The sequence below is a fragment of the Anabrus simplex genome, chromosome 6 (assembly GCF_040414725.1).
Source record: "Anabrus simplex isolate iqAnaSimp1 chromosome 6, ASM4041472v1, whole genome shotgun sequence".
Taxonomy (NCBI): domain Eukaryota; kingdom Metazoa; phylum Arthropoda; class Insecta; order Orthoptera; family Tettigoniidae; genus Anabrus; species Anabrus simplex.
Window position 1 is genome coordinate 18,591,845 of NC_090270.1, and position 15,604 is coordinate 18,607,448.

General features: G+C 38.8%; 1 protein-coding gene across 1 annotated transcript in view; it reads left to right on the forward strand.

The window, feature by feature from the left end:
* Positions 1 to 14,462, forward strand: part of inc (BTB/POZ domain-containing protein inc) — a 100,031-nt gene extending 85,569 nt beyond the window's left edge. The window contains exon 5 of the mRNA XM_067149694.2: positions 13,419 to 14,462. Coding sequence (XP_067005795.1) covers positions 13,419 to 13,448 — 30 coding nt within the window. The 3' untranslated portion in view covers positions 13,449 to 14,462. The remainder of the gene's footprint in view (positions 1 to 13,418) is intronic.
* The last annotated feature ends 1,142 nt before the right edge of the window (positions 14,463 to 15,604 follow it).

The window sequence follows — 15,604 nt, forward strand, 5'->3', positions numbered from 1 at the left end:
ATTCGGTATCAAAAAATTCATGCTGTGTGAGTCAGCTACAGGTTATGTTTGGTCCCTGATCATATACACGGGCAAGCGCTCTAAATTTGATGATGACTACAGACATCTACCCATGTCATCACAAGTTGTTATGACACTGATGAAACCCCTGCTGAATAAGGGATACTGTCTAACTGTGGATAACTATTACAGTTCTCCCCAGCTGGCCGACATTCTGATTACCGATCGCACAGATACAGTATGTTAGGCACTGTGCGCCCCAATAGAGCAGATATGCCTCCAAATTTCCGGAGCACGAAACTCAAGAAGGGCGAGATTGAAGCATTCCAGCGAGGTAAACTAACTGCAATAAAATGGAAATACAAGAGAGATGTCTACAGCCTATCTACCATCCATAATGCAGAAATGGAAAGACACGGAGGACGGAAAAAGGAAGTTGTAAAACCTAAATCTGTGTTCGCGTATAACGAAACAATGGGGGGTGTTGATAAAGTAGATCAACACACTGCTACTAAGCCCTTGCCATGGAAGAGAGGAAAAAAGTTTTATAAGAAGATATTTTTTCACCTCTTGGAACTAACAGTATGGAATGCTTTTGTCCTCTTCAAAAAACATGGAGGAAGGATGAATGCTCTTGACTTTCGTGTGGCTTTCATTGAGAAAATGATTGCACAACATCATAAAGAGGAATTTTCTCCAAAAGCAGCAGGTCGTCCTTCAACAAAAGCAACCCCAATGCGACTTATTGGCCGCCATTTTCCTTCGGTGATTCCTCCAACAGATAAGAAGCAAAACCCAACAAGGATGTGCAGGATGTGTAGCAGTGTGCGCGATGCTAGAGGGAAGAAGGCACGGAGGGAATCTCGGTACATGTGTAAGGAGTGCGATGTAGCATTGTGTGTTGATCCTTGTTTTAGGGCATTTCACACAGCCACAAACATATGAACAGTATTGAGTGTCATGTTGTATTACTTGCCATCTGTTTAATGCTGTGTTATTTATTTTAGAACCCGTAAAAATATCACAAGTATACTCAGGATTTTAAAACAGGTACTTTTGTTACCACTGTCATTAGTTTTCAATAAATAGCCCATTTTAACAATAAAAAATTAGGTAAAAATAGATCACAATTTTGTAAATAATTGGTATGTTAAGAGGTTAATAAAATGAAATTGATGATTAAAAAGGAAAGAATATTGTATCTCAAGATGGAAAAGATCCCAGAAACCATCTGGAAAAGACTAGAAGTATTCTTCGCACTCATCTACAAGAATGGATCCAGGAAGGTTAAGTAATCACACAGGAGACCTTTGGTACACTGGCATCAGGATGTAAAAGAAAAGGACCTAGAAGAAGACAGCCTAGACATCCTGAGACGGTGGAAAGAGCACTTCAGTTCTTTTAAACCGCAGTTCCACTGCTGCTGCAAACTTCCTCCAGCATGTCCCACAACATCGTATGCAACTTTGGATGGCAATGCCACCAACTTTTCACAACAAAGCTCTTCTCAGCCTCAAACCAAGAAAGGCTCCTGCACCAGACAACATCCGTCGAGTAGAGAGGCTCTTTTCTTTGATCCTAACGTTACAGAAAACCCAAAATGTACCTGCAAACCTGAAAAATTCTACCATAGTCACCATCTTCGAAAAGTGGGACAGAAGTATCTGTGTTAACTACCCTGGCATATCCCTGCTTGTCAATAGCAGTAAAGTATTTGCCAGTATCCTGTTGAATTGGCTACAAATTCTCTCTGAGAAGATACTTCCTGAATCACAGTGTGGGTTTCGCACACTGCACTAGACAGTTTCAGGAAAAATGCAGAGAATAACAAAAAACCCTTGTTCTTTGTGTTTTACGACCTGGAAAAAGCCTTTGATACTGTTTCAAAGGTTCCACCTTTACTATACTAAAGGATTATTTTTTAATTAACAGTTAACAAATATTGGTACATGTTTCGTCCATCTTAGTGGACATCATCAGCCGAATAATTATAAGTACAATAGACAAGGACAAAAACCCATTGAAATGATTTGGATTACCAAATACGTCACTTGAAATGCATGTTAAAAATTTGTATGTTTGGAGAATGTTCTGGAGCGTAAATATTTGGTTCTGTTAAAATGAAGATACTAAACAAATGTGATAGTTCCAATAAAATATGGTAATCGAGCCCTTCTTGGCGCAATGTTGTTGACAGTTCTTAATTATAAGGTAGGCAGAATATTTGACTGCTATTTCATACATGGAGAACTTGTGTAGTAGTTGGGTATCCCTAGAACGAAAACGGTCACTATTAGCATTGTTAAAAGTAGGCAAGATTGAAGCATCTTATAATTACAAGTGAAGTTGAAATAATATGCGACACTTCTGACTTTATGTCCTTGCCTGCCCACGAGTGGGTAGCTCGATACGTGTGTTAATGTTGATGGCTGACTGAAGATGAACTGTGGAGGCCACATGTGATAAAAGCCAGTTTGAAGGGAGAATAGGGGAGGGTTGAATCCAGTAGGCAGGAAGCGAGTGTGTAAAAGTTTGTTGTGAGGCTTTTTCAAGGAGAAATTGTTGAGTAATGCCTCGAAAAGCACATTCCCAGTTTCCAAAATTTCATTTAAATTGTAAACAGGATTGCATTTTTGGTCTATATTAATGAAGATATTTTCTAAGATGTTAAGTAAATTGCCTTTATTATCAATGCAAAAAAATTTAAGTCTTCGTCTATAGAGCTGAAGGAGTGATTGGACTCTGTTATGTGAGTACTCATGGCAGAATATTTGTTGTGTCTGGGGGCGTTGACATGTTCTTTATATCTAATAAAAAAGTTTCTTTCAGTTTGACCAACATAACTTGCTGGGCATTGGTTACAATTTAGGACGTATACACCTAATTTGTAGTATTTGTTATTAATGTTATTGGCTTTGTACTGTTAATAGAAAAGATTAGTGTTGTTATTGATTGTTTTAAAAGCAATGTTGACATTGTGTTTCTTAAGAATATTTGTGATTTTGTAAATATTTCTATTGGTGTAAGTGAAGGTGGCATAGTTATCTGCTTTCTTTTTTGTCGCTCTGAGCAGAGTCGAGGAGGATTTTTCTGACAATCCTATCTATGAAATGCCTGCCAAAACTGTTTTTCCTCAAAAAAAGTAGATGGTGTTGAGTTTTTTCCCTTCGATTCACATCATATAAAGGAACGTTATAAACTCTATGAATTAGGCTATAAAAAGTTGCTCTTTTTTTGAGAGTCCAGTGCATAGAATCCAGATGAATGGTGTTTACGGTTTGAATAGGCTTTCTGTAGATATTGTAAGAAAGTTTGTTCGAGCTGCTATTAATGGTGAGATCTAAAAGGTTTAAAGAGTTACTGGTTTCAACTTCAGAAGTAAACTTAATCCATGGGTCAACTGCATTTAATTGTTCAAGGATGATACCGCCATTGGTGATGTGATCTATTAAAGCAAATGTATCATCAACGTATTGCGTCCAGAATACAATTTCTTTGATTTTGTTATGAATCTTGGTATTTTCCAAATAGTCCAAATAAATTTCTGCCATTATCCCTAAAGCCCTTAGGAAAACTGTCTTGCTTATAGATTTTACCAATAAAAGTGAAGTAATTGTTAGAAGTTACAAATTCTAAAATGTTTAAGAACTCTTCAGTTTCCTGTGTGCTTAATTTACTATGTTTCCAGAAAATATCCTTGATTATCTTTAAGGTTTTTGTGACCAGTATGTTGGAGTACATGTTTTTTTAAATGTCAAGAGTACATTGTTGTGGTTGTAAAACTGAGCTTTTGGTCGATTTACAAAATTCTGTAGAATTTCTAGTAGAGCTGGGGTTCTCAGATTTGTAATATTTTTTTAAAAATTGTGAATAAATTTGGAAGTCTTGTAAGTGGGACTGTTCCTATAGTTCCTACATGTGTTTTTTCAGGCAGAGCTTTTGCTGTAGGAATTCTTGGGTTCACGTTGATTAATTTCTAAGAATCGTAGTCACTGAGAATGAAGGATATTTGTTTCAATATTTGTTTTAACTTCTTGTGAATATTATTAGTTGGATCCTCTGTAATCAATATAAACAAATTTTCCAAAACAGAAAAGAATGTTTCAGTTTTTGAACATAGGTCTCCTTGTTCATAATTTCTGTAGCAGTGCCCTTGTCCGCTTTCGTAACTATCAAATTATTCTCGTTGATTTTTTTTGTTTCAAAGAATCAATGGCCTTCTTGGGGAATAGAGGAGCTGTTGATTTATTGATTTCAATTTGGTAGGAGAGGTTTTTTACGAACATTGAATCTAATTAGATATAAAGAACACATCAACGCCTACAAACACAACAAATATTCTGCCATGAGTACTTACATAAGAGTCCAATCACTCCTTCAGCTCTATAGAGCAAGACTTAAAAAATTTTGCATTAATAATAAAGGCAATTTACTTAACATCTTAGAAAATATCTTCATTAATATAGACCAAAAATGCAATCCTGCTTACAATTTAAATGAAATTTTGGAAACTGGGAATGTGCTTTTCGAGGCATTACTCAACAATTTCTCCTTGAGAAAGTCTCACAACAAACTTTTACACACTCGCTCCCACCCACTGGATTCAACCCTCCCCTTTCTCCCTTCAAACTGGCTTTCATCACACGCGGCCTCCACAGTTCATCTTCAGTCAGCCATCAACATTAACACATGTATCGAGTTAACCACTCATGGGCAGACAAGGACGTAAGTAGTCAGATGTGTCGCATATTCTTTCAACTTCACTTGTAATTATAAGATGCTTCAACCTTACCTACTTTTAACATTGCTAATAGCGACCGTTTTCGTTCTAGGGAGACTCAAGTTCTACACAATTTCTCCATGTATGAAATTGCAGTCAGATATTCTTCCTGCCTTATAACTAAGAATTGTCAACATCACGCCAAGAAGAGTGCAATTTATTGGAACTATCCAACACTTCCTAGATAATAAGGCCTAACAACAGCGCAGTGTTGCCAACTTGGCAGATTTTCCGCTAAATTTGGCGGAATTAGAAGACTGTCGGCGGAGAAATATATCATTTAGCGAACAGCGGATTTTTTGGCTGAATTCTATATTTATTATTATCGAATTTAGTGCTTTGTCCATTTTACATTTTTAAAAAAAATTTGTACTCCAGTCTGTCTCCATATTTCTTATCAGGAGCTAGCAGTCACATGAGGAAAACATTTTGTTGGGATTTGATGTTATGAGATGATGGTATCATAAATTTGTAATGCACGGGGAAAGGGTACTTATCCCTTAGTTGACGAATGACGACAGATAATGAAACTGTGAGAGAGTAGCATTTATATTTATGTTATGAAGGAAGACCGTTTAATGAAATGCCCTGTTTTGTGTGTGGCCCTTGAGATAGGGGATTCACCTAGTTTGCACCCGGCAGTAAAACGCCTACAAGTTTTAGCTCGCCGCCTCGCAGGCAGGGGTTAATCCCGGTGAAACTCACAGATCAGGTGAGTGCAGACATTTATTATTATTATTATTATTATTATTATTATTATTATTGTTATTATTATTATTATTATTATTATTATTATTATTATTATTATTATTATTATTATTGCTCATTATTTGATATCAGATTTCTTAGCGGAATTTTAGTGGATTTTTAGTAGTATTTAGCGGAACTTGAAAATATAAGTAGGCAACACTACAGCAGTGTGGTGACGTCACGCTAAGGAGGCGATGGCAATACAGAGAAACGTGGAACATGGTTAAATACAGACATGATTTTAATATTTTTTGCCAATGGAATATTTTATTTACTAACAAATAGGGTTTCAAATTTGAAGGATATTGAATACTACTGTCGTTATTACCTATTTTAGTGACTCTGCCATTAAAGAAAAACAGCAAACAGTTGTAAAACACGACAGCATTTTGCAATGTTAACTTACTTAGGCCGAATTGCTAACAGCACAACAGGATGTTACAAACATATTTCAATTTAAATAGGCATTACGTGATCTTAAAAAGAAAACTAGCACGTATAATATTAGCATAGGCCTAACATCCAAGCTGATGTAGCATCACTGGCAGTATTTGCACATGACCCTACAATGTTTCCTCCCTTGAAGTTCATGTATGGTTTAATGAGAATTTCACCTACCGTCGATGTTACCAATTTGTCATTCTGTTCGAAACCTTGAACTTTGTTTTATGTATTCCAGAAAGTATGTAAGTTTCTGTCCTAATATTGGACTACCATTCAGACTGGTCCTGCTCAGCCCGAAGGCCTGCAGATTACGAGGTGTCTTGTGTTCGGCAGGACGAATCCTTTCAGCCGTTATTCTTGGCTTTCTAGACCTGGGCCACTATCTCACCGTCAGATAGCTCGCAAATGTAATCACGCAGGCTGAGTGGACCTCGAACCAGCCCTCAGATCTGGATAAAAATCCCTGGCTTGGCCAGGAATCGAACCCGGGGCCTCCGGGTAACAGGCAGGCATTATATCCCTTCACCACGGGGTCGGCCATAAATTTGTAAACTTGAGGAGATATCAGACAGAAGGTTGAACAAATAACAAGAAAAGCATATGCATACTCCTTTATGAACTAAGAAATGTTATAACTATGACCATTAAATTAACTCTGGGGACATCATCCTTGGTGTTCACTTCATCAACTAGGACTAGAATTAACTCATTTCTTGATCCTTTCTACACATTGTTACACTCATTCCTTGTGATGCAGCTATGATGTTTTGTAACTAAAGAATATACCGCATTTGTATTAGTAATTTTGTCCACATATACATTAGAAATATTTTATACTTTAATAAAACCCGTTTAGAATAAAGGCCATGTCCTATAAGATGATTACATATGCTATGCAGTATGGTTGCCTTGATGTATCGACGTACAGAAAAATTACTTACGTTTCCTTCATCACAGTACAACAACCATCAGGTAACAACATGTTTATTGTATTTTTCAGCTGTGTAAGATTGTGGATTGAAATTCTGTGTATGAGATATGTACTATCTTCAATGGCTCTGTTTATTGCTCCTCTTTCTATTCTACATTTTTGCCTGGTTCTTCCCTTCACCTGCCAGAATGTGACTATAAATATGATGGGCAGTTGGGAAAGACATAAGGCACTGCAGTCTCTGACAGTCATGGTCTTGGAAGAGGAGTAGTTAAAACTTTTTCCTGAGGATCAGTACCAGTTACTTCCCATAAAATATCACCGACTTTGAAATGTCTGTGGCATACCTGTAAAATAATGTATCACTGTGAGCGAAATTCGTGCATTTACATAGTGAATCGGCCTACACCAGTAGCTCTTGTAGGTGGTATGTTTTAATGCTTATAATAATAATAAAAATAATAATACCTTTGAAATAATGTATCCTATGATTGTGAGCTAACATAACCTTATATCATTGAAGAGTAAATACGAGGACGGTTTGAAAAGTTCTCGGAATCACCGCTAGATGTCAGTGATAGAGCAACGAGGTTCCCGCGCAATAATCACACATCCTTTGTGAGTGAACACGTGGCGCGTCAGTGCTCTAGCTGCAGGAGTGTGGTAGTGACGACTCTTTGTTGTTGTTCCCGCGTAGTGATTTGTGACAAGGGAAAAACTGAGATTCGAGCAGTGATTAAATACTTTGTAAAGAAAGGTATGAAAGCAAAGGAAATTCATGCCGACATTCAGAACACACTGGGGGACTCTGCTCCTTCATTTTCAACTGTTGCCAAATGGACCAGCAAGTTTAAATTTGGTGGGGAGAGCTTGGATGATGATTCACATAGTGGACGGCCAAAAAGTGTTACGACCCAGAATTTATTTCAAAAGTATATAAAATGGTCATGGAGGATCGTTGACTGAAAGTGCGGGAGATTGCTGAAGCTGTAAGGATGTCTTCTGAATGGGTATATATTATATTTTAACCGAACAATTAGGTATGAAAAAATTATCCGCAAGATGGGTGCCGCGGCTCTTGACATTGGACAATAAACGCACCAGATTGGAAATGTCCGAACAAAGTCTGGCCCGTTTTCAGTGCAACCAACAAGATTTTTTTGCGCTGGTTTGTGACTACAGATGAAACTTGGGTCCACTACTATACCCCAGAGACAAAACAGCAGTCAAAGCAGTGGAAACATGCTGATTCACCACCACCAAAGAAAGCAAAGGCAGTGTGTTCGGCCGGAAAGGTCATGGCCTCAGTTTTCTGGGATGCAAAAGGCATTCTGCTGATAGATTATCTTCCTACTGGCCAAACAATTATGGGGCAATACTATGCAAACCTCCTAGACCAACTACAGGAAAAGATACGCGAAACAAGGCCTGGTTTGGCAAGGGAAAAAAAGTCATCTTTCATCAGGACAACGCTCCGCTGCACACAAGTGTTATTGCCATGGCAAAACTTCATGAACTGGGGTACGAATTGTTGCCATATCCACCTTATTCACCTGATTTGGCACCATCAGACTTTCATCTATTCCCCAAGCTGAAAATTTTCCTCGGTGGATGGAGATTTTCTACAAGGGAAGAACTGACAGCCGAATTGGAGAGGTATTTTGCAGGCCTGGAGGAATCTCATTTTCGAGATGGGATCAAGGCATTGGAATGTAGCTGGACCAAATGCATTAATCTACAGGGAGACTATGTTGAAAAATTAAAAAGCAGTTCCACCGAGGTAAGATACTTAATTCTAGTACATTCCGAGAACTTTTCAAACCACCTACGTATGCCTACATATCACCAGTTGTTGCATGTAGTTAAATACGTCATAGGCCTATACTCATTATGATTGAGTGAGAATGTAATAATAATAGTTACTCACCGTTGAGTTATTAGTAAATCTGTAGTCTTGTCTTGGAATTGCACGTAAACATATCTGCCGCATAACCTCGTCTTTCGTAAACTTAATTCATGCGCTTCGTTATCACTGTTGGAATTCTCCTTACAGTTGAGTACGCAACACATGGATTTAAACTCTTCTAATTTCAGCGTTACATGGGCAAACTCATTGCTGTGTTATTACTGAAAAGGTTCAAGCATTCCTCCCTATGTCCTCCCTATGCTGATGTAACAGTATATTTCCAGAACAGTTGTGAGGTCTTATATATCTAGGAGGTGTTGAACTATCACATGTGTTTAATATCTTTATCTTCATTTTAATAGAACCAAATATTTGTGCTCCAGAACATTCTCCAAACAAAAAATTTTAACATGCATTTTGACGTATTCGGTAATCCGAATCATATTTTCATACAACTTCATGCCAATAAGAAGAGCTCGATTACCACATTTTATTGAACTATCACATGTGTTTAATATCTTGATCATTTTAATAGAACCAAAGCCGGTCTGAGTGGCTCAGACGGTTAAGGCGCTGGCCTTCTAACCCCAACTTGGCAGGTTCGATCCTGGCTCAGTCCAGTGGTATTTGAAGGTGCTCAAATACGACAGCCTTGTGTCGGTAGATTTACTGGCACTAGTAATGGGAAGAAGCAGTTCACCTGTGGGAACTAGTTCATTCACTCTCGCTCCCAAGAAAGAACTACTTCACGAACTACTTCAAAATGTTTAACTTTCCCGCTAGAGCACTCTGCAACCGCTGAAGTAGTTCGTCCGCGAACAAGTTCCTTCTCATTCCCTTCATACAAGGCTTCATCGCTTCGCAAGCTTTCCAGAACAAGGAAGTACACAAAGTGGACAACAGGTAGCACGCAGGTGCACTTCTCTATAACATTCGTAGATGCTACAGAAATGAACGTTCCTATTACCGGTAATGTCAGTTCACACTCTCTTCCCCCGCCCCCAAACCCTCAGGAATGTATAGAAAAAAATCTATTTCTTTTCAAAGATAATAAAAATGTCTGTGAAATTTTGTCGACTTGAAAATGAGATGTTTTAAACGCTGATCTGTTATCGCAAGAGCACCCTTTTCTTGGTGGTGATTTCATCCCCTGACAAACAAATTTAGAACATCTGAGCGTTGGTCAACTTTTTCTCGCCGGTGGCGCTAAACGTCAGACTCCAACACTCTCGCTCCCAAGAAAGAACTACTTTACGAACTACTTCGCGAACTACTTTAAAATGTGTAATTTTCCCGCCAGAGCACTCTGCAACCGCTGAAGTAGTTCGTCCGCCAACAAGTTCCTTCCCATTCCCTTCACGCTCGTGAAGTTCTACAGTTCGCGAAGTAGTTCTCGAGAGACGAGTAAACACTTCACAGTTCGTGGGAGTGAAGTAGTTCCCGAGAACTAGTTTGTTCGCGAACTACCCATCACTAACTGGCACGTAAAAGAACTCCCGCGAGACTAAATTTCGGCACCTCGGCGTCTCCGAAGACCGTAAAAGTAGTTAGTGGAACATAAAGCAAATAACATTATTATTATTATTAATAGAACCAAATATTTGTGCTCCAGAACATTCTCCAAACATAACAAATTTTTAACATGCATTTTTAACTGATGTATTTGGTAAACCAAATCATTTTAATGTGTTTTTGTCCTTGTCTATTGTACTTACAATTATTCAGCTGATGATGTCCACTAAGATGGACAAAACATGTACCGATATTTGTTAATAGTTAAGTAAAAAATAATCTTTTAGTATTGTAAAGGTGGAACCTTTGACTGTACCTTTGAAAAAGTATACGACCGGGCGAGTTGGCCGTGCGCGTAGAGGCGCGCGGCTGTGAGCTTGCATCCAGGAGATAGTAGGTTCGAATCCCACTATCGGCAGCCCTGAAAATGGTTTTCCGTGGTTTCCCATTTTCACACCAGGCAAATGCTGGGGCTGTACCTTAATTAAGGCCACGGCCGCTTCCTTCCAACTCCTAGGCCTTTCCTGTCCCATCGTCGCCATAAGACCTATCTGTGTCGGTGCGACGTAAAGCCCCTAGCAAAAAAAAAAGTATACAAACGACAATACGGGCTTTGCAATGAAATTTATTTTATGCTTTGATATTGTGCCTATAGATGCTATGTAGATGGTTTTAAGGCTGTTTGGCTGCCCTGAACATTTTGAGGACTTGTCCAGCAGTCCACGATAGTATGGTTGATCGGGTTCTCTATCAAAGCAGTGTCTCAGAAAAATGTTCAATTACTAATGGGCTAAAGCAAGGCTGTGTGCTTGCACGTACACTTTTTGCGCTGTACCTAACAGCTATGCTCTGAGACATCTGCCAAAACATAGGTGTATAAATTAGTTATCGGTGTGATGAAGGTATTTTTAATCAGGCTAGCCTCCGCTCTAAAAGACTAACCCATCTCACCCGGGTAAACAGATGCAGATGAAAATGCTTCTTCAGCTCATTCTCCCAAGGAAATGCAAAATATCTATTGATTGCTTTAAAACAGCTTATGAACACTGTGCCCTGACTATCAACATTCAGAAAACTAAAGTTCTTGCACAACCTGCTCATGGAACCAGTTTGCCAGACTTCAACATCACCATCTCAGATAATAATTTTAATTTCGTCTGACTATTTCTAGCCGAGTGCAGCCGTTGTAAGGCAGACCCTCCGATGAGGGTGGGTGGCATCTGCCATTCGTAGGTAACTGCGTGTTATTGTGGTGAGGATAGTGTTATGTGTGGTGTGTGAGTTTCAGGGATGTTGGGGACAGCATAAACACCCAGCCCCCGGGCCATTGGAATTAACCAATTAAGGTTAAAATCCCCGACGTGGCCGGGAATCGAACCCGGGACTCTCTGAACCGAAGGCCAGTACGCTGACCTTTCAGCCAACGAGTCGGACAACCATCTCAGACACATCTCTGGAACAAGTCGACCACTTCTCCTACCTTGGGAGTATTCTCTTGACACACTGTACCTCAGAGATGGTCGTAGAAAACAGAATACGAACTGCTCATTGTGCATTTGGACGTCTTTCCTGGAAAGTCTTTTCAAATAAAGATCCAATAATATCCATTAAACTGATGGTGTACCAAGCTGTTGTCTCCACATTGTGTATAGACGTGAAATATGGATTCTATACCACTGTGACATCAAGAAACTGGAACATTTTCACCAGTAGAAGCTTAGGATCATCATGAATATCAAAACGGAGGATTATGTAACCAATGTTGCAGTTCTCAAAAGGGCACAGATGAACAGTATAGAAGCCTCAATCACCGGTCACCAGTTCAAATGGATTGGACATGTCCAGTGCATGAGTGTTACTGTACAGTGAACTCATTTCTGGCAGGAGGACTTGCGGTGCCCCTCTGAAACGCTACAAGGATCAGCTTAAAAAGACTGTGAAGAGCACAAACATCGACCCCAGTACTTGGCACACGTGCTGAAGATCGCCCTCACTGGCATGCATCCACTTCCATTACTGTTCAGCAGTTTGAAACAGAGCATCAGAGACTGCAAACAGAGGCTCGTCCCAACCACGTCCAGCCCCCTCTCTCAAATGTGGCTGCATGTTCTATGCAAGGATTGACCTGTTGAGCCATCAAACATGAACTGCAGGTGAAAAGCGTACACTCGGATATGAGTAACCGCCGACAGTGATAAGAAGAAAAGGGAATACAAGGACCATAAATCAGCAGTAGGGAAGCCTACAACCTTAGGATAATGAACACCAAGAGTTTCAAAGGAAAGATTAGATCTGGGACTCAGCCAGCATGGATGGAGAAAACAGGGTGAAATGGAGGGAGTACTGGGTGGAGAACAAGGGCGGAAATAACTGAAGTCAAATTAAGGTGGTCCACAGACTGCATAAATGAAAAGAAGAAATAAACATAACGTTTTTCAAATGTTTCATTTAATATATAAAACTGTAAGCTAATCTGCTTATTCACAAGGATATTGCAGTCACTGAAATATACAGGCAGGCTTCATTGTAGACAGCCTGCAATCAGGACAGCTAAGGACCTGACAGACATTAACTTCCATATCAATCTGGCCTGGAAGCAAGAACTGATTATAGTTCTCAACTGCTGTTGCGTAGTTTCCTCAGAGACATTGTTAAACCTTTTACAGTGAATATTCCTCGAGATTGATACTTAACAGAATCAGAATGAGTTGTGGTAGATGAGCTTACTTGCTGTAACAAATGTAGGAAAATCCGAAGTCCAGCGTGCAGGTGCTGATTTTTCAGACAAACCATCTAACATATTGTTGAGGAATGTCTTCCTATTCTGGAGATTCCAGAGGCTCTGTGATTTATAAATAATTTAGGCATTAATTTGTAACTTGCTTCTTTCTATTTTTCTTTCCTAGTGTTGTATGTAAGTAACCAGAGATCAGTAAAGATGGCATAGTGTGAAGAGCTTTTTCTCCGTCTGCTGTATTTCCATGGGTATCCTGTCCTTTGTGATTGCAGCATTAGTTCAGCCATCAAGTTTTGTATGTAGTTTGTAGCGAGAAGTTGATTGTTCTTTAAATGTTATTGTTATGTGCATGTTGCAGGTGTTGCAGCAGAAAGGGTCTAGAATGTGAGGTTAACTACGGACCCTAGAGAGACTCCATGCAGCTTGCAGCCCAACAGGAACAATGTTGGCAAACAGGATGAACCCCCAAGAGATTATGAAAGGAAGGAGCACTGTTTTGACACTGCCTTTGCTTTGATATCGTACTTGTAGACGACTTTAACTTATTTTGTTATGTGGAGATAGAAAAAAGTGACTTTAAAAAAGAAAGATGTGTAGTTACTTATAAAAGATGAACTTTGCATTCCATTTTGCATGTTTAAATCAAAATGGAAGTTTTCATTGGATGTATATCTATATAGCCACAGCGCAAACTGGACATAAAACTAGTTGAGATTGCCATTACTCAGTCTGATATGTGTTTTCAATGAAATGTGAGTGTATTTTGACTGATTTATGTTTATTCTTAATCTGAGCAGCTTTTTACACAAGGGAAACAGTGATGCATGAGATTTGATTTGCTATAAATAACCCAATTTAATGAATGTCTTGTTTGTTAACATTCTGCCCTATTCCTGAACCGTCGGATGACTTTGTACTCTAATGATACTTGGATTGCTTTATATCACTATTGCTGTTTTTTGAAAAGTTATGTACAAGGAATTGAAGCATTCCTAATATAATTAAGTTATGATCCATGGCTGAAATTTTAGCAGGTCATTCATTGTACCTGAAATTAGAAAATATGTAGGATGTTGTATGTAGCCTTAGATTGATATTGAGACAATAGTTGGGTGGTCTACTGAGATTATGAATGACTTGGGGAGTTTTGTGAACTTGCCATATTTATTAAGAAGCAGAAAGGACTCCCCCTACGTACCCTGTATCTTGCTCACTGGAAACAGGCGTGTGCCTTCTTCAGAACTAGCTAAAGTTAATTCTGTTGCTGTTGGAAGAACCCTTCTACTACTCATTTTGTTCACCTGTCATCACTAGCAATACAATCTAGACTACATTCAACTGTTCTACTTTTGTATTGAATGTACTGGTACTGTATGTATAATAAACAAATGTTTTGTTTTTATGTGGTGCTGCGTATTTCTGATGATATGGAATACTTTCCTTTTTTTAACACGTTCAACACTACCCTATTTTAACATGGACCCTGGCAGTGAACTGGGTCTTTTTGATACATTATTACACATCGGCAAAGCATAGTACATACCTGATTTTGTATCACATCAAGGTGTTCGCCATCCAAAATGAAGATGTTAATCAGGAAGTACATATCTAAAGTAGTTTTAATTATACTAGTCTTATGAAAAACATAAAAATGTACGGGAAAAATCTTTGAGCAGGTTTATTGGTATAACTTGAATGTAAAACAAAAAATGAATCATTTAATGTTGCTACTTAAGCAAAAAATAAATGCAATTATGTTTGAAATACAAAATTTACCTATTTAGGAATAGTTTGTTTTGGTATAGTAGTACTGAAAACATTGGGCTATGCACAGTCCAACCTTGCACAACCATCTACTTTCTTTTTGTGGTACATGTGAATCATCAGACTACATCTCTTCATCTAAACAAAAGAAATAACCCCAGATTTCTGGAGAGGTGAAGTATTTCTATCATTTGTATTCAGAGTAAAGTTATGCTGCTAAAAACTTGCATTTGAAAGTGACGTAACAAATGAAAATTCTTGCCCGAACTGTTATCTGGGTCGTAAGCAGTCTCTTCATCACTGTCGTCTATTTCTGAACCCGCTTCTCCCGATAAAATATCCAAGATATCACTATCATTGAGCCAGTGCGAGGGCATGTTAGTACAGTAACACAACTGACCGCGCGACATATTTGGCGTGCTCAGAACATGGCACATCGAGTGCTTCAGTAGAGGTCACGGCAAGGAGAAACTACCCTTTTTATCAACTGAAATAGGATTTTGGGCTTATGCCGTGTCAAGAAAATAATGTGAAATTCTTTACGTTTCGCAGAGAACTATGCTCTGCGTCATCAGAAGAAAATCTCGACTGCCCTCGAGAAAGGCTTCTAAAACAACGATCTTTGAATATCATATGTCTATAAGTACGGGCCGTGAAAGCATCAGTGGCAACCCTTTTTATCGTTTCAGTTTGAATTGCTGTATTCTAGTGGACACTAGATAAACTAGTACCTCCGTGCAAGGGACAGAAGCCATATGGGATACGTACAGCTGCCTATAA